The 22,420-nt window shown below is 40.6% G+C and overlaps 1 protein-coding gene across 2 annotated transcripts; it reads right to left on the bottom strand.

Annotated features, from left to right (window-relative positions):
* Window positions 1–5,289: 5,289 nt before the first annotated feature.
* On the bottom strand, window positions 5,290–19,001 carry PCNP (PEST proteolytic signal containing nuclear protein). Of its 2 annotated transcripts, none has more exons than XM_034072142.1 (5): window positions 18,965–19,001; window positions 9,781–9,949; window positions 8,283–8,357; window positions 7,724–7,779; window positions 5,290–6,764 (listed from the first exon to the last, which is right to left on the bottom strand). In XM_034072142.1, exons 1-5 carry the CDS (start codon window positions 18,985–18,987, stop codon window positions 6,635–6,637), a joined length of 453 nt encoding a protein of 150 aa, XP_033928033.1. In that variant the 5' UTR covers window positions 18,988–19,001; the 3' UTR covers window positions 5,290–6,634. The 2 variants fall into 2 exon arrangements, with proteins under 2 accessions (XP_033928033.1, XP_005151637.1); XM_005151580.3 differs by lacking the exon at window positions 18,965–19,001 and adding an exon at window positions 13,377–13,477 and having other exon boundaries at window positions 9,781–10,001.
* Between the last annotated feature and the right edge of the window lie 3,419 nt (window positions 19,002–22,420).

Genomic DNA, 22,420 nt, shown 5'->3' with positions numbered 1-22,420 from the left:
CAAAATTATTTACTTCTCAAATATCTATATTGATAATGGCTGGTCTGAACAATTATAGTAACACCTACTTTGCACTTTTTGCTTAAGGCTCAAACCATTAACTTGTATGAGGAAAAGAAACCTGCTGCTCTCCTAAATTGTGTCAGACCATGGCTATACAAGACCATAATGTTAACCAAACAGATCCTGACATCACTTTGGCTGCCAGACCTCTTAGTGGATGATGTGACCCTGCTACCCAGCTATACCCAGTTTAGTTTGCTTCATATGTTATTTCTCTTGGCTTGGGTTTCTGCACAAGTCTGCCACCCCCAAGCAAGCATCATAAAGCACTTGTCTTGGGGTGGATATTTGATTCCTAGGGCAAATACTGGGAGTGTTTCATCCACAGATGTAACCCAGCTAAGTGGCAAATGTATAATTAAAACCAGGGGCTTCAAAAGGTTGGGTGCTGAAGAAGTAATGTTGCCTACCACTGAACAACTGTTCAACATGGATGCAACTACAGATGAAGAACAGCAAAAAGGGAAGTGTGGATAATTTCCCCCACTTTGTTTCCACTAGAGATAGGACCATAAAGGAAGAGCCATGAATTTCTACAGCCCTGGAAGTGTGTATACATCTAATATGATAACAGGGGCCAGTCTTACAGCTGCTGCTGACCACATGGAGGAAACCTAGCACTGTTCTAGGAAATCCAAGTCTTTACTAGAGACCTGTTCTCCAGCAGAAGCATTCAATTTTTAGAAAGCAAGAAGCTGCAGGGCTGGTGGAAAGGTCCAGAGTGACTTTGAAAGGACTTTTCAGAAAACAATAGTTTATCTTGCACCCACATGAGGAAGTTTTGTGATGAGGGCAGTATTTCTTGTCTTTGGTAAAGCACCCCTCCTTACAGACAGTAATATCAGTATTAAACTTACTCAGTGCTTTGGCCCAAGATCTTCCTGTTGCAGCCCTAAATTTTATATGTGAACACGACCATCTTAAGCATGCATCTGAGTAAGAAAAACAAAGCACAGCCTAAGATCCATACTAGTTTTGCAATTACTCTTTATGCTACACTGTTCAGTGCCTGCAACTCTGTACAGTGGAGGCTGATGTCCATTTGAACATGGATGGCTACCACAGTTATATTCCTTTCACAAAAGCAAAGGCAGAATTATGATTTTCAAACAAGCTACTGGGCATCAGCCAACACTTCATATGCAACTGCTGTGTTTACAGATTATGGGAAGCTGGTGGAGGAAAGGAGAGATAGTTATGTTTTTATTATGACTTCCATTATCTCAGGTTAATAAACTTGTACTGCAAGGAAAACACAGACACAGGCTCATGTCAAAAAGTTTCAGCTGATCTCCTATTACAGAACCACAAACACTTCATTTGTCCATCTGTCTCTTTGGGAAATTGAATCCCAGGAACCAAATTTAAGAACTAAGTCACAGGCATAGCAAAGGCTTTTTAAGACCTCACTATGTGCCACTGAATCAAAAAATTCATACTGTGATTGCTGGCTGTGAGAGTCACTGCCATGCTTCCCTGCTCCCCCTGGCCTAAAGAGTAGCTGTCATATATGTGTGTGTACCCCAAAAAGCACATGCTGCAGAGTTTAAGGGTTTGCTTTGGTACCTAAACTTTGCTTGGACTCTCGCCACTTCAGTCTTTTAAATGGAAGTTCATAACCCAAAATGCAACACACTAAGCACAGAGTTCAAGTCTAACAGTTTATGCTTCATGCTTTTACTCTGATGGGTAACTGCATCTACCCTAAGGGAATGGCTCTAAATTATTAAACACAAGCAGCTCTCCTAATTAAGCACTACTTAGTTATTTATGTCAACAGATCAAAACTAGAGAACAGTAAGAGATTTATTTGTTAATAAAACCAGAGGAAACAAGGAAGGTGTTAACAGGATAAAGTGAAAAGTAAATTAATTGTCCAATTCTTACAGCATTCTAGTATCTCTTGGCAGAGGAAATAAGACAAATTATGGTGATTTTAGAATGCAGCTTTCTCCTCTGTAGCTTAAGGCCAGAACTACTCAGCATTCCTCAGTTTGTAACCTTATAATGAATTAAAACAACACAACCTCTTGGTGCAGAAAACCTTTTAAGGCTACTAACTACAAAGATAAAAAGCCTTTTGAAAATTCTATTGCTTTTCCAGATTTCTCATCTCATGGCAGCCTACAAAGAGTTCTAGTTACAACAGTGATTGCCTATCGTTTAAAACCTGGTTGGCTCTTCAGAAAGCAGAAGCCATAATCTTCTTGAAGGCTGATGTGTCCTCTGTATCTCCTCACAAAGCCAGCTTTGCTAAAGCTACCCCCTGGGCACAGCCAGTTCTGACAAAGGGTGCTGCACAAAGCTGGCAGAGGCAGAGATGAAGTGCAACAGGCTTGAAGGCAGCTGTGACCGCTGCTCCGCTAGTCACATTAGGACATTGTCGTTGGTTATGTCAAAGTTGGCTGAATACCAATAGTGTTCAGGTCATCTATGACAGGGGAGTAAGCCCATGAAATTATAATAGTTACTTTGCAGACAGGCTGGTTGGGAACTTCTTCCTGCTAATATTGAACTGGAGAATCTGGACAGTGCACCCCCTACACTTTTAAATAAATTAAATGAGGTGTGCAAGGGCTCCACCCAGGAGTGTCTGAAACACTGACATCAGTGGCTGGCAGCACTGGTTTGGGGGTTATTTACTTATTTTAATACAGTTAGCATGGAGTTTGGCTCCATTTGCAGCCCAGCAGGCTCAAAAACAGCCTAGCTACAGAGTAACACAGAGAAGGTTACTGTCTATCTACTTACATCTTCATCTTATAACTTGGATGTTTTGCAAGCTGCTCAGGGGCAAAGCAAAGCTTTAGTGCTAAGAAAGCATAAGTCTTCTGAGGTAAACCCGCAAAAGTTAAATGGGCAGACATTTCAATCACTGCTAGATATACACACACCTTCCTGTGCTAAACAGGTAAAGGTCTGAGCAGATCTCCTGGAAGCACTTAAGACAGCTAAACCAAGCAGCCTACCCTGAGGTTTACAATTTTTGAGTCATCTTAGAAGAAAAAAAATAAAGAAATAACACACACAAGACTACCTTCATGCAAAACCCATGGTTACTATAACACAGGAACTGGATCAAGAACTGGTTGAAAGGAAGAAGGCAGAGAATTGTGGTCAATGGGGCAGAATCTAGCTGGAGGTCTGTGACTAGTGGAGTCCCTCAGGGGTCAGTCCTGGGACCAGTGCTGTTTAATATTTTCATCAACGACCTGGATGAGGGAACTGAGTGTACCCTCAGCAAGTTCGCTGATGACACTAAACTGGGAGGAGTGGCTGACACACCAGAAGGCTGTGTTGCCATTCAGTGAGACCTGGACAGGCTGGAGAGTTGGGCAGGAAGAAACTTGATGAAATTCAACAAGGGCAAGTGTAGAGTCTTGCATCTGGGGAAGAACAACCCCATGTACCAGTACAGGTTGGGGGTTGACCTGCTGGAAAGGAGTGAAGGGGAAAGGGACCTGGGGGTCCTGGTGGATAGGAGGATGACCATGAGCCAGCAATGTGCCCTTGTGGCCAAGAAGGCAAATGGCATCCTAGGGTGCATTAGAAAGGGTGTGGTTAGTAGGTCAAGAGAGGTTCTCCTCTCCCTCTACTCTGCCTTGGTGAGGCCGCATCTGGAATATTGCATCCAGTTCTGGGCCCCTCAGTTCAAGGACAGGGAATTGCTCGAAAGAGTCCAGCGCAGAGCCACAATGATTAAGGGAGTGGAACACCTCCCTTATGAGAGGATGAGGGAGCTGGGTCTCTTTAGCTTGGAGGAGACTGAGGGGTGACCTCATCAGTGTTTACAAATATGTAAAGGGTGGGTGTCAGGATGATGGAGCTAGGCTTTTTTCAGTGATATCCAGTGGTAGGACAAGGGGCAATGGGTGTAAACTGGAGCATAGGAGGTTCCACGTTAACATCAGGAAGAACTTCTTTACTGTAAGAGTGACAGAGCACTGGAACAGGTTGCCCAGGGAGGCTGTGGAGTCTCCTACATTGGAGATATTCAAGGCCCGCCTGGATAAGTTCCTGTGTGATGTACTCTAGGTTACCCTGCTCTTGCAGGGGGGTTGGACTAGATGATCTTTTGAGGTCCCTTCCAACCCTTGGGATTCTGTGATTCTGTGAACACAAGCCTGAAATTTCAAGTGTAGTTTTAGCTAACATGCACCTTGATGATACTTTTCCAACCCGTTCTTTCCTGCAAGCATCAGACATTAAACACCAGTAGACATCCTTGTAGCTACAAGATAAGCTTCTGAGACACTCGGTGCTGAGTGGACTGAGGTCATCCTGATGGATTTTCTTCCCAAAGCACTGAGGAACAGAACTCACACACTGAGACAGGATCCTTATTCAGATGTAGAAGCTGCCACAGTCTCTCACATGGTCTAGGATTATTTATTGACCACGGCAGTAAGCAAAATAAATATAACTTTTGCTCTCTCACTTGCATGGAAGGCATTTCCTAGCATGTCTGCTGCTCTGTCTACCAACTTCATAAAAGATTTTGAAGTAACAGGAAATTATTTTAACAGGAACGTCTACTTGAGCCAAAGATGTGGAAAAGGGTGGCAATAGGCTGACTAAGAAAGAACAGGTCTCAGTCCTCCTCTTATTCTTACTCAAAGATCCGTTTTGCTTTTTCCTAATTCAAGTGACCAAGACAGCATCAAGTAACTACTAAGGAGCAAAATAAAAGTTATTCACTGTGAATTACCACTATCTTAAAGGGATTTATTTTTACAAACATAATCACAGGTGATGAAAAGAAGTGAAAAGTAAATGCTTCATTTTGCCTTGCCTAGTTCCAGTAATGCCCAAATCAGTTTTGAAAGTCCTGAAAGTCAGTCTTGAGAGTGTGTTTTGGTTTTGTTTTAAATAAATCAAAGATTTCTGCTATGAAAAAAAAAGAATACATTTTTATGTTACGTTTATAGCAAGGCTTTAAAAGAAAATAGGTACACGTATTCAACTGCATCAGACTTCAAAAGAAAAAAGATTACACGTACAATACAAAAATACAAAAAAAATATTTTTTAGAACTTACAAACTCAAAAGTCTAAACAGTCAGAACTTTCCTAAAATAAAAAAAGTAAAAAAATAACACTTCAAGATGCACTTTCCTTTCTGCACTCGCAGGTTCAACTTTAGCATTACGAAGTTTTTAGAGGGAGGATGAAAGAAATTAACATACTGAATTCCATGACTAGTTCCAGGCTGGAATTAATTTACTAGTTGACACTATCAGGTACTTGAGTTAAAAAAGAACCATATGCTTGTTTGGAGAGAAGGTGGTGTTATTGCCATTGATGACTTTCCGTTTAACTAGTTCTCCTTGTAAAATGTTTTAAAAATATACAATCTAAATTAGACTGAAATTTATACACTTGTTACTAGGTCTGAAATCCTACAGCACCATTCTGTGGTATGACAGCTAGGAAATTAAACTGAGCAAACTAATGTCACCATTGACAATTGCTACAAAAGGCAGGTGGGTAGGAAAAGGCTGAGCTTCAGTTCTGAAGTTGACTCTTGTTAGAAGCATTAGGACTGAAAATAGAGTAATCTTCTCTAACCTAATAGTGTCCACTGCGGTCACTAGCATCAAGGCATTTTCTTTCAAATGGCAAAACAGGGAAAGTGCATCTTTTCATTTTTTCCATACTTAAGCGGTGAGTTACCGATTTTTGGTGTGGCTTTTATTCCTTCTAGGCATTTTAAAGAAAGACAAATATTTCAACCAAATGTGAAGCTTAATGTACATTAGCTTGTCTTTTTGGTGGTGGCTTTTGCGTACCACAAGGAAATACTAATAAGCAGTACTTGAGGCTAACAATTTAAGAGGAGCACACTGAAAATACTGATTTACCTTTGTAGTGAATATTCTTTACAGACTGTATCTAATATACAGACAAGGCCCATATCCTGAGGATGAAAGAGGCCACAGAAGGTTACACATCCTACATGAAGTCTTAAAATTAGAGCTAAGTTACCAGAGCCACTTGGAGCAACATAATTCCTAGCTTGCAGAGACATAGCAAAAGGTGACTGCAGGGAGTTAGCAATCCAGGTTCTATTTCCTGCATAAGTTTATATTCAAATTAATAGTCAACACTTCTAGCACAAGACAATGCTGACTCTCTTTAGAAGTATTGCAAAGAGTCAACTCCTTCTCCTGTTACAAAGAGGGAGCCAGAAGTGAGAATGCAAAAGGCTTCAATGTTAACCTGATTAAAGAGACAGTAACCTTTTTCATCCACCTTAACTACTCATTGACCAAAACCAGAGAAACAGAATAAAAAAAAAATAAAAAAAAAAATCTTAAAAAGGTAACACTCCAGTTTATTATCTGTAACCTTTTGAAACTAATCACATGGAACTACAAAATTAGCATATGCCTCGAAATCTGTATACAAAACATAAATTACCTCTAATTTCAAACTCATTTATTAGTGTACCACTCAAACTCTTAAAAAAGTGGCTCCAAAGATAGTCTTATAACATTCTTAAAAAAGGAAACTGTTCCTTTAATGTTACACCCTCCCCTCCCCCCAAACACCCAACTCTCAATCCACATCATTTAGTTATTTTCTTGGTCATGGACATTTCCAAGATGAGATTTTATATTTCGTTCCCATAGCTTCTGGTTGTCAGAAAACCCATGCTTTCCTTTGTTGAAGGAATTTGGTCCTGCTGAGGTTGGTGTATCCCTGTAGAAAGTAAAACAAGATCAGTTAAGAAAGTCAGCTCAACTATAGTAGTTTGTGCAACACGACGCTGAAACCACCAATTTCAGATCCAACCTGCCACCAGAAACTACCATGCATTTCTTTCCCTTACATCAGGAGTCCTCTCTATTAGTACCTATAATTTGACCACAGAACTGATCTTTATGTAGCACATCAAGACAGAGCAAAGTGATGGGGCAGCAGGGGAAGTGGGAGGGGCAGTAACTGCTGCTGGTTCTAAAAAATTTGTTGCAAGCACTACAAAACTGAGGATTCAAATTTGCTCAAGGAGAATAAAAATCCCACTGAACAGCAGTGAACTTCCAGGGGACTGAATCTAAAAGCAGTCTGTCATGATAAACACCTTTAAAATATACATGCTCAAAATTCACCCCTAAGTAAAGCCTCCTCTGAAAATACCACAAATTTAGACGGTACAGGAGCAATCCTAAAGTACACGGACAAGCAGAAGAATTACACCGATTTGTGTTAAAAGCAAACAAGCTATTCTTTGTTTCTCTGAAAGAGATGATTTCGATTTTCCCCTTCCACAGAAGTTTAAAAATCTGACCAGACTATCCTACTTCAAGGCAATTCATAAAATGGACAACTAGAAGAAGACAAAGTTTAGCAGCAAGCATTAACTGCCACCCATTACCTTTCCAAGACCATAAGCTTCTATTTAATACAGACTCAATCTTCTCCTCAAAATGAAGGCAAATAGGGTTCAAAGTGCAAATGTAAATGTGCTACTTTAACCTACAGTAGAAACATTTGAAAATAACTGTATTAACATTTTCTTGCTTCTAGAGAAAAGCTTTTTGATCTTAGTCTACCTTCCTATATTTTTAAGCCATCTGCAAGATCTGACCCATGCTGCAGGAGGTATTTTTATGCACTCACCCTTCCCTAAAACCACAGTTAAAAGCTGACTGACCTACCTTCCAATATTCTTCATGCGCATCTTAGCTTCTGGAGGCATTTCTTCAGGTTCACTCTACAGAGAGAAAGGAGGTTAGAGTGTGGCTGGGCACTACCTTTTGAACATTTCAAATGCCTGACAAGATAAAGTATGGAGTACAGCCCTATGGAAAAGCAAAATGACATAGGACAAAACAGAGGTTTGACATAAAGAAATACAAGTTCCTTTGCTCACCTCTTTGTAAAAAGGATCAGTAACATAACAATAAAATATTAAGCAAAACAGAAGAAGCATAACTTTTCTTCACCCCCCTTTTATTAAGTCCAGAGAAAGCAACCGTTAATTCAAATTAAGTGGGCATCTCATTTTCAGGAAAAAATTGTCAGCACTTTAATGATTTCTTGAGCCAATGCAGAGCTACAAAGTTGTACATTCTTAAAGAGAAACACAGGAGATGTTTCTGGGTTGAAAATCCCTGACACGTATGTAAAGAATCTGAAATGACCCACTCTCTCGGACTAGCTCTAAGCCACACCAATGGTACTTCAAGTTGTGTTGATCACTGGTTTATTACTCACATCTTCATCTTCATTGAAAGCTGCTGCTACAGAAAGGGTTTTTGGAGCAAGGGTTGGAACGGGCTCTTTAGGCTTCTGAAAAAAAAAAAAACAAGTGCAAAGGTAAAGTAAGTCTACTAACTCAAAAAAATTACCCTTGGTATTTTGGTAAAATGAAGCCAACATCTTCACTGAAATACGCAATGGTGGGGGGAGGGGAAGTGTTTTTGTTATGGAAACAGGCAGATAACATAATATAGAAACAAGCAGATAACATTTTTTCTCTAATGAAAAAGGGAAACAGCTGCTATCTGTGAGAGACACTCCGAACAGCAGGCTGAGCCCTCTCATTACAATTCCCCATAAGCAAGCCATAACTTTCTTTGCACACTGCAAGCGTATGCAGCCACTGGAACATGACATAAGCAATTAAATCAGAACCTGAGTAAGTTGTGGTATTCAAAATTTCACTATGTCACTGTTTCCATTATTCTTTTGGAGTATTCTTATCCATCAATGCCAGGAAGATGAATATTTTCTTGTCTTTTAACAAGGTAAGTTTTCCTGCTTAAAACAATTCAATGTCAGTGGCTCAGAGAAGGTAGCTTTGTCCATTTTTCTGAAGTCTGAGCTGACCTGTTTGCAGTTAGACCCCTGAATGTGCCAGTCTGCAGTTTCCTCCCATCTCAAAGTAACAGAATATTCTCTTCATTTTCTGCAGATCTCTAAAATGCTGGCATTGAAGGTGCAAACCTTTCATAATTATAGTTTGAATTTCATCCAGACAAGTATCTATAACACATCCATCACAGCGCTATGTGGGAAGTATAAATTAACTGTCCTAAATAGAGAAGCAGCATCTGACTTGTCCTTGCCCAGCTAGAAGAGGACTACTTCAATGGTAAAGACATGCATCAGATTCATACCTGAACAAGTGCAAGGATATCTTATACTGGACAATAAAGGGGATCAGAATTCTCAGAAACCTATGTAACAAAGCCTCATCTCTTGTATATAGTATAAATGAATCACACTAACCTTGTAAAGAACAGGCAAAGTCATGAAACATAAACTATACCTCCCCATGCTAAGATCTTTGGAGTGGAAGATGGCTTATTAAACCACCTAGAAAGTACTAGCTTTCCTGCAGCTTTAAGCAGGCTATGCAGTGAAGGTCCCAGCACTCATTTCAAAGTAGCCTGAACAGTTTAACAAGCCTGCTCATTTCCCACAGGAAATTATTCCAGACCTACCAAATCTCATTACAAGATTATTCCGTATGGTCAAAGATCTGCAGTTTATTTCAATCAAGTCTTATGCTTCCTGAGACAAATGATCTGGTATGAATTACCCTGAAGTACTTACATGGGCATGACCAGCTGGCCCTGCAAGGCTTTCTTAAATGTTACCCAAGTTACCCTCATGTAATTCAAGGTTTTCCTTCTGCAAGGACGCATCCCCAAAGTATTTCCCCTTTTACCTCAGTTTCACTAAAATTAAAAGCCTTCAGTCAACTTACATTTGCTCCTAGTTTGATGGATATTGCAGATGCCTTCTTTGTTGTCTGACTGCCTATGGAAAATCCAAACTTGGACATTTTGGCAGGAGCAGGCTTTGTGGTGAAGTCTTCAGCTTCTTCATTAGCTGCCCGTTTCTCTGCGCTGCGACTCGAACTTTCTCCTCCATTACTGGAAGAAACAGTCTTAGTTTTCACAGGTTTTTCTGCCTCTTCTTCAGGTCCTGGTGAAGCCGAAACAACTTACCAAGATGAGCTATTTTTACTGAGCAGATTGATGGGAGCAGCAACCTCAAAAAGCATTATATTTTGGGTGCAATAGGTAAGGTGGTTTTAGTGACAGCAGTTTCCACCAATGTACATCTAGTGGACAGCAAAACACAAAGAGAAGAAGAAACTGCAAACACTCCACTAGTTGTAAAGAACTTCTTGTGTATGAGCCAGGAAAACAATCTTGAAGCACCATCTCTTTATTTCGTATGGAAGCCAAAGTTTGTGTAGTAAATTAAATGTAGATGACTAAATCTTTTTAGGGTTTAAGTTGCCACAGATAACCTTTCATAATTGGAATCCCAATTCCAAATCTAGAGTAGATAATCTAAGTTAAAATTAATTCTATTGAATTTCTATAAGAACATGTCCATGCCAGTCTCTGGGCTTATCTGGCACAACTCTAAAATCATGGAAGTGACTACAGTGAGGCCAGATTTCTCAATCATGTTTCAAGTCACTGCTTGGTTGCATCTCATCTGTAATATATCTGCCAAGCTCTGCTTGAGGAAGCAATCAGCACTAGAAAAACATACATATAGACTTCATCTTTTCTGGTTTTGTTTAAAGTCACGGAAAACATAGCAGCTGAAAAATGATCCACAGAGAAAAAAAACCCACTCAAATCATATTTTCATTCCTATACACTTGGCTTCAGCTACACCAAGAGACAAAGGTATCCCTGGTAAACTCATTCTCAACATAGCAAATGCTTCATCAAGAATACATTTCTCTGCTGCTGCAATAAGCAAATCATTGCAGTGGTAGAAGGGGGGAAAATGCAGTGAGGAATGGACAGGGAATTGCTCATGCTATCAGTCTAAGAAAAACTGGAGCTAGCACCAGTTTCTCATTGTACCAAGTGGAGAAGAGGACCCTCCAGCACAGCAAATTCAGACCATCAGGGAAGAAATTTTTGTGCTGCTTTCTAACAGGAAAAAACTACTTAGTAAGATAGAGCAGTAGGCGAGTAGCTAGTCTGAAGTCAGGGTCAACAAGGTTGTAGCTCTGACAAAAAACAAGAGGAGAAAGAAAAACTTGGGACACCATCTATATATATTTTTCTATTTCCCAAATCATAAGCAACAGAATATAAACTTTCTACCTCACTATACCAGCTAGCAATGTAAGAAGTGATTTGAACAAAAACTGATTAGTCACCTTTGGAAACATAGCAGATCACAAAAAAAATCCAAACAACCAACAAAGCCAAAACAAACCACCCAAAACCCAGACTACAATCAATTTCACTATTAAAAAATGGTACTAATCTGCACCACTAGAAATTTGACACAGAAAATATAGATATAAAAGTGACAAACAAAGGAAGAAAGAGAAAACACAAAATTTACACAAGTGACCTTGGGTACTGGTTGTTTTCTTAGCAGTTTCCAAAACAGCAGTCTGCAGCCCATCAAATCACATTAAAAGAATATTCAATTGCAAGTCCAGCCTACATCACTAGAGGCTGTAAGGTGATCCAAGGGCAGGTAGATGATTCACTACCCTTAGAAACATTGGGACCATGGGCCTAAAAGTCATCTTTTTCGTAAGATACAAAATTTACAGCAGCCCATATCTCAGGGCACATTGTATCAGTGCAGGTCGCTGTGCTAATGATAGTTTGAAGCTAATTAAACTACAGCTTACTTGTTTGGCTGCAAATTCCAGAATATTGCTAAGCCCAAAATGAAGCCAAATACAATCTACCCACATCTGTTTTTTTACTGTAATGGGTTCAGCAGTAGCAGTTATTTTTCTCCTTGGTAGCTGGTGCAGTAATAAATAGTTTCCCTTTCAAAACCAGTTCATATCTCCACTGCATTCTGAACGTTACTTCTATCAGGCTCCACTTAGGACAAACTGCAGACTGCTGAGAGAAATACTTGCTGAAGGAGCTATAAAGGGCATACAACAATTGGGGTAGGTGGGGAGAAAGCCATTGCACTGTTCTGTTTCTGCAGGGAACAGAAAAGCACCCTGTATTACCCATTAAACAGGTATGTCCCATCTCCCATGCCAACGCATATGTATTTTCAAGACATTAAGGCTTCTTTATAATTTTCTAAAGATGTTAAGAAGGTGATACTTCACCCATGGAGAGCACCAGTACTATTTCAAAACTAGTCTGACTAGTGCTCTTTTCATCAATCATGGCAATAAGAAGCTGTCCTACTTCACAGATGAGTTTCAATAAAACTATATAATGGGACAACTTCTACTGTCTAGGTGATTTAAGTGGCAAAGACTGACAGTGCCCCATGAAGAGTAACTCCTGGTGGCAGCAGGAGCAAACCAGCCACAACTAAGTCAACTCTGGATTTTGCCAAGATCGATGGGGTTTACATTAAACACTCTAAATTGCTTTCCAAAATCATCAGGGAGTAAGTATCTCTCCTTAGATCTAATGGACCAGAAATCATTAAGACCATGTTCCAGCACACCAAACAAGCGGACAAAGCGGCATGGATAACTGACATACTGATACTGTCCAGTTGCTGTACTACTAATAAAAAAAAATAAATAAAAAAGAGCACACATAAAAACCCCCATTAAAGCCAAGAGAGAAGCAAGAGTCAAGAAACTACAAAAAAAATTAGTATTATTGTTCATGTTTTAGGGATTATCAAAAATAACATTAACTGTTGAGCCTACCCTAATCGATTTACAAGCCTGTTTGAAGTTTTCAACAGATCAAATGCTCTCTCTGCCCACAGATATACTTAAAAACCTCAAACAAAAAAAGCCCAGAGAATGGCCATGAGGATGATCAGAGGGCTGAAGCACCCCCCATACAGAAACAGGCTAAGAAAATTGGTTCTGTTCAGCCTGGAAAAGAGAAGGCTGCGTAGAGACCTCATAGCAGCCTTCCAGTATCTGAAGGGAGCCTACAAGGATCACAGAGATGGACTATTCATACCCATTTTTAAAAGGTACCACAGCTGCTAAAAGCTGGTCCTTAAGGCGTTGTTTCCATCCTTGCCAACAGCAATAACCCAATTTCTCTCAATACACGGCATAAGTACTCCGTGTATCTTTATTTTTAATTTATTTTTCTTAAGGAAAGAAGGGAGGAAGCATCCCCTTTTCTAAAAAAGATCCTGCAGGACTGAGGCTAATCTTCAAGCCTGGGAGAGGGCAGGGACAATCTTCAACTTCTCCCCCAACGCAGCCCCCTGAAGCAGGGCCACCTCCTCCACCCGCTATTGTCCGGCCCAAGCCAGGCCTGCCTGCCGGGAGCAGTATACTAGGATTCCCCCACCCCCAGGAAATCAGGCCAGACCCCCACCCACCCCGCAGCTACGCGGCGAGAGGCACTACATGTTCACCTCCAGTGGGCTGTGGTCGCTTCACCTTCGCCCCCTCAGCTCTGCCGTCCGCCATTTCCCCCGCCTCCACCTCCTGCGCTGCGCATACGCACTCACACCGCCGCGGCAGTCCCCACTGCCCCCACCCACCGGCCCCACCCTCCAAGGCGCAGCGGGAATGACACAGCCGGAAGTTGCGCTCTCTCCGCCGGCAGGAAAAGCGGGAATGGGTGGGGGGTGGTGGCGTTGTTGTTGTAACCCACGTCTCGCGAGTAGGCCTATTGCGCTCGTGGGTGGAGCGGCTGTTGAGACTGAATTGAATGGGTATTGAAATAGAGAAGTATAGGCTGAAATATAATCTGTTACAAGTAAGTAAATTAGTTCAGCTTAGTGATCATCCTTGTATAAGATAAATGATCGTAGTTAATGTGGTTCTAGGATTTTGTAACCTTGCCCAAAATTTACGGTAAGCAAAACTAAGAGATGTTCAGGATGAGTTGTAACTGAATTAACTGATAAGTAGAAATATGGGGAGAAATCATTTAATTATGACAGTGGTGTTACTAAACCAATAAAGCTGGCATAAGCATTTATCTACTGTGTATGCTTCAAAGGCTGCCAGGACAAAAGTTCAAGAAACAGCCAAGTGATGAAGATTGTTCGAATAATTAAACAACCCCAAAAGACCACTAACACATTTTTGTGCGCAGGTGGGAGAAACTTCCTAGAAGAATGATGTAACACATAAGTAATCTCATGAATATGCATGTATATAATGAAGATGTATGCTTAGTGACTATATGAGGACAGATTGCTTAGCAATTCAGCAGACACGCTAAGACAAGCAGTCCCCTGTGTCTCTCGGGGCTGCAATAAAGTATACCTGCTTGTCAGTTTAAGCTTTGTTGGCGAGTTACTGGCGATTTCTCCGAATCAATTTGGGACCCCAGATGGGACCATCTTTGCTCAGCTGCAGGATCCGCTGAGGACAGAACTCCCTACGGCCCTTGGGAACTTCTCCCTCATGGACCCCTCGACTCATTTGGATTGCTGCAGGAGCAGATAAGAATCATCTTTACGAAAGACACTCTTTTATATAGTCTGCAAAATGCAGGGGGCATCTTACATTCAGACTAAATTGTTTTGATAAGTGTACGCAAGGTTTGGAAGCCTTTCGTAAATCGAGGTAGGAAATCTCGTAGGTAAAGTTGTATACCCACCTGCTAGCTTCCATTTGTTATACACCTGCAAGACACAGGGGACGTCTTGTGGTTTGGGGCCTGCAAGATGCAGGGGGTGTCTTGCTGAAGCAGTTTTTGATTTTACTGGTATTTGACTTATTTTGTGGCTCGTTGTAACGATTTTGGTATTGGAAACAGGATGTTGTAACTGTGTATTAATTATTGTTTGATTGAATTTAGTCTGTCTCAAGTATTGTTTGATTGAATTTAGTCTCAAGACGTCTCAAGTATTGTAACTGGAGTGTGTCTTTGAGATCCCTAGTGTGTGTGAATGCAAAATTAATAATGGGAAATCAATGGAGAAATCCTGAAAAAGAGTCATTTAGGGTGTATTTTGGCACATTGAAAAGAACTGGGAGGGTCTCCTGGGGGCTCGGTAAACAAGAAAACTTTGATAAAATACTGTAATCAATGGTGTCCTTCATATACTTCAGAAAATCAGGAAAAATTGCCTAAAAATGGAACTCTGAACTATAATAATACAATCATAGAATAGTTAGGATTGGAAAGGACCTCAAGATCATCTAGTTCCAACCACCTGCCATGGGCAGGGACACCTCACACTAAACCATATCACCCAAGGCTTCATCTAACCTGGTCTTGAACACTGCCAGGGATGGAGCATTCACTACCCCCCTGGGCAACCCGTTCCAGCACCTCACCACCCTAACAGTAAAGAATTTCTTTCTTACATCCAGTCTAAACCTCCCCTGTTTAAGTTTCAACCCGTTACCCCTTGTCCTATCACTACAGTCCCTAATGAAGAGTCCCTCCCCAGCATCCCTGTAGGCCCCCTTCAGATACTGGAAGGCTGCTATGAGGTCTCCACGCAGCCTTCTCTTCTCCAGGCTGAACAGCCCCAACTTTCTCAGCCTGTCTTCATATGGGAGGTGCTCCAGTCCCTGATCACCCTCATGGCCCTTCTCTGGACTTGTTCTAACAGTACCATGTCCTTTTTATGTTGAGGACACCAGAACTGCACACAATACTCCAAGTGAGGTCTCACGAGAGCAGAGTAGAGGGGCAGGATCACCTCCTTCGACCTGCTGGTCACGCTCCTCTTGATGCTGCCCGGGATACAGTTGGCTTTCTGGGCTGTGAGTGCACACTGCTGGCTCATGTTCATTTTCTCATTGACTAACACCCCCAAGTCCTTCTCCACAGGACTAGCATGAATTTCCTTGTTGCCCAACCTGTAGCTGTGCCTAGGATTGCTCCGACCCAGGTGTAGGACCTTGCACTTGGCATGGTTAAACTTCATGAGGTTGGCATCAGCCCACCTCACAAGTGTGTCAAGGTGCCTCTGAATGGCATTCCTTCCCTCTAGCATATCAACTGAACCACACAGCTTGGTGTCATCGGCAAACTTGCTGAGGGCACACTCAATTCCATTGTCCTTGTCAGCGACAAAGATATTGAACAAGACCGGTCCCAGCACCGATCCCTGAGGGACACCACTCGTTACTGATCTCCAACCGGACATTGAGCCATTAACCACAACTCTTTGAGTGTGACCATCCAGCCAGTTCTTTATCCACCGAGTGGTCCACCTATCAAATTGATGACACTCCAATTTAGAGACAAGGATGTCATGTGGGACAGTGTTGAACGCTTTGCACAAGTCCAGGTAGATGACGTCAGCTGCTCCACCCCTGTCCATCACTTTTGTAGCCCCGTCATAATACATTGTTACAACTGATGTTGTTCTTAAGGCGACAAGGAAAATGGGATGAAGTGATGTATGCAGATGTGAAATACGAATCCACTTCTCTAAACAAGATAACAAGGTTTTATTAAGGGACAAAGTCAATAAAGCAAAAGCAAACAGCTCTGGGCGGGTGACAGTAGCCAGAGGCATGAGTGATTAGTATTTGTCACAGGTTTCTATACTTTCACAATTCCATTAGTCACATACATATTCATAATCCCTGCATATAGGCAGGGAACATTGTAATTAAGTCCAGTAATTTATTATCATATGTCTCCTGCTCTTGGCGTCTGCTTACTGCTCTTCAATAATTGTGGGCGGGGGTCTTGAGGATGAAGTAATCAGTCTTCCTCATGTGAGTAGGGGTCTTCAAGATGAAGTATGCAGTCTTCCTCACAGTGTGCTTTTCACCTTTGGCCCAGTCGGATGCCCCAGTAATTACACAACTTGCTAAAACCAGCCATATCTGTAATTATTCTAATAACTAACACAGATTTGAAACAGTGTGACCTTCCTGCAAAATTTATAGCAGGAGTATCCCAAGCTAGCAGATGTTTGGGAGGCTCTGTCTTTGAACTAACTGATAAGTACAAGGATGGTGTGAAATAACTCCTTCATGCTTCGTGGGGTCACTAAATCTTGTTATCTCACCACAGATTTACAACACAAACATTGTTCTTTAAAACTAAAGATACTTTAGAAGACCAGTGTGAAACAGTTAACTCACATTTAGTGGGGCCACTAAATTCCACAGGCTAACAACATAAACATTGTTCTCTTTCTACAACCCAAGTTAAGCTAAAAAGCACTTTAACTCTATATTTTACAGGCACTAGCTTTACTTCTATCAAGCTTGCAACCCCCCCCTTTTTCTTTTTAACTTTACAGATTCTTCTAGTATACGACTCCTGTTCGCTCATCTTATGTCTTTATTGAGCTTTGGTTTTGTTACTATAAACTCGTATAGTTATATCCACATAATCACATCTATGATTTGCAAAAGCCAATACATTTATGTGTTTATCACACAGATATGTTTTCCACTTTAAGAAACCATCTGGAGTGGCACACAGAAAGCAAAATTAATATAGCTCTGCCAGATCCCTTAATTTTGCCTTTCGAAAAGGACAGGGAAAAACAGAAAGCTAAGGTGGAGAGATGTTGTTCAGCCTCTGATATTGGGGAAAGATTTTTAAAGTTAAAAAACAGACTAATCGGGAAGATAGGTTGGAGAAGTATGTTATCACAGGTACTTCCGAGAGGAACACCCTCTGCATCTGTCCTATCTGATATTGATAAGGAGGATGAATTTGCTGTCACTGGCAACAAACAGCAGATTCACATTCAGAGTTAAGAAAGGGTTAGACCAGAAGTGCTGTTGCAGAGGCAGGCATCTGCAGCCGCTGCAGAGCACACTGGGCAACTGTGAAAAAAAAAAAAAGTTTAAAAAAAATGTAAGGGGCTCATGCATCTCCTGTGTTTAAACGTAAAATGATTACTAGGGCAAACAGACAAGTAAGAACAGACATATTGACAGACTATAGTCCCGAGGAGATTAAGAACTTAATGGATAAATACAAACAGAAATAAAGGAAGAAGCATGGAGAGTGTATGGGAATCAGGAATAGGTAAAGAAAAAGCTGGGTCATGCTATAGCCACGGCTACTGTAGCTGCTTTGGGACAAGTGGAAACTGGTGGAGGGGACTAACGTGAGAGGACGAGGCAGAGGGAGAGAAGGAATGTCAGGCAGAGGTGAAAGAGTAAATTCTTCTCCTATGGGACCGGATCAGTGTGCATACTGTAAGGAATCTGGATGTTGGAAGTGAGATTGCCTTAAAAGGAATACCCACAAGGTGGCTTCAGTGACTGAGTAAGAACTAGGCTGACGGGGACCTGTGGAATCTACCCTAGCAGATCCAATGGTTAAATTAAAGCTAGGGACTAGAGGAAATGAAGTGGAATTTTTAGGGGATACACGAGCAACTTATTCAGTGTTAAATCAGAGGGAAAAGAACTTGTTACAGTTGTGGGACCTACTGGCCACCAAGGGGGAAAAAAAAAAAAGGACATTCTTTCTGAAACCTTTAGAGTATAAATTGGGAAAACATATAGGAATGCATAAATTTTTATACATGCCAAATTCTCAAAAAAATCTTTATTAGGGTGAGAAGCAACATTTAAAGAAGGCAGAATGGAATTAAGAGTTAAAAGCGATCAAGTAATTGCAGTTTTGAGTTTATCTTTAATTCAACAGAAAGTGAACAGGAGGACTGCCCTGAAATAGAAGAAATCCTTAATCAGGTATATCTGGGAGTATGGGCATCTGAAGTTCCAGGTAAGATGAAAAATTGCTTTGCCTGTTGAAGTAGAAATAAAAAGGGGGGCCTGCCCAATTAGAATAAAACAATATCCCTTAAAATTGGCAGATCAAAAGGAAATCAAAGCAATCATTGATAATTCTTCAAAATATAGATTATTAATTGAATGTGAATTGGAATATAATACTCCTATTTTGCCCGTAAAAAAACTCTGATGGAAAAAGCGACAAATTAGCTCAAGATCTCAGAGCAACCAGCAAAATTGTGGAGGATATTCATCCAGTAGTAGCTAATCCGTATACCTGATTGACTAAATTGAATAATAATCAGAAGTGGTTTACCATTCTGAGCTTAAAGGATCCATTTTTCTGTCTGCTCCTGCTGAAAGAAAATAAAAATTTATTGGCTTTTGAATGAGAAAACCCTGAAACAGGAAGGAAGACACATCTCACTTGGACGGTGTTACCTCAGGGATATAAAAACAGTCTGACCATTTCTGGAAATCAATTGGCAGGAGAATTAGAATCCGGGGAAGCACCCACCGAGACAGGCACTTTACTACAATATGCTGATGACTTGTTAATTGCTATTGAAACTGAGAAAAAGATTCAATGGGAAAGAGAGAGAAGAAAGAAAGAAAAAAATGGACTGTCGAATTGTTAAACTTTCTAGGATAAATGGATACTGGGTATCTAAATCGAAGGCTCAACTAATTTGAACTTGAGTATCTTATTTAGGATACGAAATAACAGGAGGACAAGAGAACTTGGAACAGCTCAGAAGGAAGCAATCTGTCAAACACCACAACCATCAACAGTTAAATATCTCGGGACATTTCTGGGAATAACAGGGTGGTGTCAACTCTGGATCCATGATTATGGTGTTCTGGTAAGAGACTTATATGAGCTGCTAAAAGAAAATCCAGCCTTTCTAAAAATGGACAGATCAAGCTGAAGAGGCATTTAAAAGTTTAAAGACAGAACTCAGGAGAGCTCCAGCTCTGGGGCTCCTGGACATAACCAAACACTTTTGGCTGTATTCCTATGAGAAACAGGGAATAGCCTTGGGTTTTTAGCTCAAAATTTTGGACCTTATAAAAGAGCAGTGTCTTATTTTTTGAAACAGCTAGATGAACCAAGTTAAGGCTGGCCTGGCTGCTTGAGAGAAGTGGCAGCAGTTATCTTAAACATCCAAGAGGCCTGAAAATTTACACTGGGACAAAAGATCACATTTTTAGTGCCACACACAGTATCAACAGTCCTAGAACAAAAAGGTACTCATTGGCTGTCGCCATTGAGTTTCTTGAAATACCAGGCCATCCTGGTAGAACTGGATCATGCGGAAATTGTGATCACTAATGTTGTGAATCCAGCATCTTTCCTTCAGGAAACCTCCACCGAACCATTGGTTCATGATTGCTTGGCCACTATAGAGACAGTATAGTTGAGCTGACCAGACCTGAAGGAGGAACCTCTGGAGGATGCAGATTCCTGGTTCACCAATGGCAGCAGCTTTGTTAACGAGGGTAAATGACAAGCAAGATACACCATAACTACAACTTCAAGGTAATAGAAGCTAAATTATTACCCTCTAACACCTCAGCACAAAACACAGAAATAATAGCCCTGACTCGAGCCTTGGAGCTGGCAAAGGACAAACAGATAAACATACAGACTGATTCCAAATATGCCTTTGGTATAGTTCATGCACATGGAGCAATTTGGAAAGAACAAGGACTTTTAAATACCCAGGGAAGACAAATTAAACATGCAATGGAAATTCTATGATTGTTAGAAGCTGTACAATTACCTAATGAAGTGGCTATCATACGTTAGAAAGGACATCAAAAAGGTAACTCTGATCAAGAGACTGGAAATAATTTGGCTGATTGTGAGGCTAAACAGGCAGCACAAACAGAAGGAGTTGAGGTGATGTCCTTAATTTCTGTCAGTAAACTGGTAATTGAGCAAAATAAACCTAGGCACTCTAAAGAAGATATGAAACTAACTGAAGACTTAGAAGGACAGGAAAATGAAAAGGATTGGATAAAAATACCTGATGGGCAAGTAGTGATCCTCTATAACCAATTATGGAAGTTTATACAAGAAGAACATAACAAAACTCATTGGGGAAGTAATGCCTTGTATAAACAATTAAACAGATCATAGGCAGAAATTTCTGTACCATAGTGCAATTAGTGACAAAACAATGTCAACTATGTCTGAAATATAATCTTAAGATTGAAAATAGGAATCAGGTAGGGACAATTGGAAAAGGGAATTATCCAGGACAACAGTGGCAAAGTTTTTTCTGAATTACCTAGAAAAGGAGGTTATTGATATTTTTTGGTATTGATAGATACTTTTTCAGGGTTGCCAGAAGCATTCCCTTGCAGGGCAAATAATTCAAAACAAGTGATTAAGGTGCTATTAAATTAAATAATGTCTCATTTTGGGGGTACCAGCAACTATTTCCTCTGACCGTGGTACACATTTCAGTGCAAAATTACTACAAGAAATCAGCAAGAAACTGGAAATGGATTGGCAATTACATGTTCCATATAGGCCTCAGACCAGTGAGCAAGTGGAAAAAATGAATCACTTGATTAAACAACAACTTGGAAAGATTTGTCAAGAGACTAAGTTATATTGGTATCAAGCATTACCATTGGCCTTATTAAGAATCAGAACAAAACCTCAGTCAAAGGAAGGAATTAGCCCATTTGAGATTCTATATGGAAGGCAATACCAATTGCAGTTTAAAGGGGAGAGCCTTCAAGAAGTAGGAGAAGGATACCTTCAACAGTTCTTAGTAAACTTAGGAAAACAGTTAGAAAAATAAACGGCAGAGTGTTAGGGACCGGGGCAGAGGTTTAGGTTATCCTATCCATCCTTTTAAGACAGGAAATTGGGTTTATATTAAGAACTTTACAGGTAATCCTCTTAAGGAAAAGCAGAACAGACCATATCAGGTGCTGCTGATCACTTTCACTGCAACCAAGATAAAAGAATAACCTGCTTGGACACATTACTCAAGAATTAAGAAGGAGCCAGAATCAGAAAAACACCAGAACTGAGAAAAAGTATGGTGCATCGAGTGTTCAGGACCCACACATGAGACTACATCTGTCATAATTTGGACTTGTATAATAATAGGTGTAGAAGCATGGAATCAAAATCTGTATCTGAGATTGATACAAAGTGTTACTAGTGTCTTAAAAGAGAATGATTGTTGGATCTGTAGTCAGCTACCTAAATCAGGAGAGAGACTGGGTATTCCTTTAATTGGCCTCCCTATCCCCTTTAAGACAAATTGGAATAGACTGTGGCAATATCCTGTTTATACCAGCAAAAGCCATACAAATTTATAGGTTTTAAGGATTCAAGCCTTGAATATGTCAGAAGTTAAATGTGACCACAAGGCAACATGTCAGTAGAAATTACCTGTATTGCAGCTGGGCAATGCAACTTCAGCTTTGAAAACCTTTAAGTGGTTATTGGAATGTTCCTGAAGGAAAAGGGTGGTATTGGTTATGTGGAGAAAATGCCTAAAAGGCTTTGCTTCCTAACTGGAAAAGAACACGCACACTAGGAGTAGTGATTCCCAACTTTACAGTAATTGACATTCATCCCTCTAGAACCTGGGTTTGTAGTATGAATAAAAGAATCAAATGAGGATATAATCCCATAGCAGAGCAAAACACTGCTTTCCTTTTTTTTTTTTTTTGTTAGATGGCTTATTCCATGTGTAGGTGTTAGTGAATTAGAGAAAGTGATTGTAAACATCTCAGCTGCAAT

This window comes from Melopsittacus undulatus, chromosome 2, assembly GCF_012275295.1.
Source record: "Melopsittacus undulatus isolate bMelUnd1 chromosome 2, bMelUnd1.mat.Z, whole genome shotgun sequence".
NCBI classification, from domain to species: Eukaryota; Metazoa; Chordata; class Aves; order Psittaciformes; family Psittaculidae; genus Melopsittacus; species Melopsittacus undulatus.
This window is presented reverse-complemented; position numbering and strand designations above follow the sequence as displayed.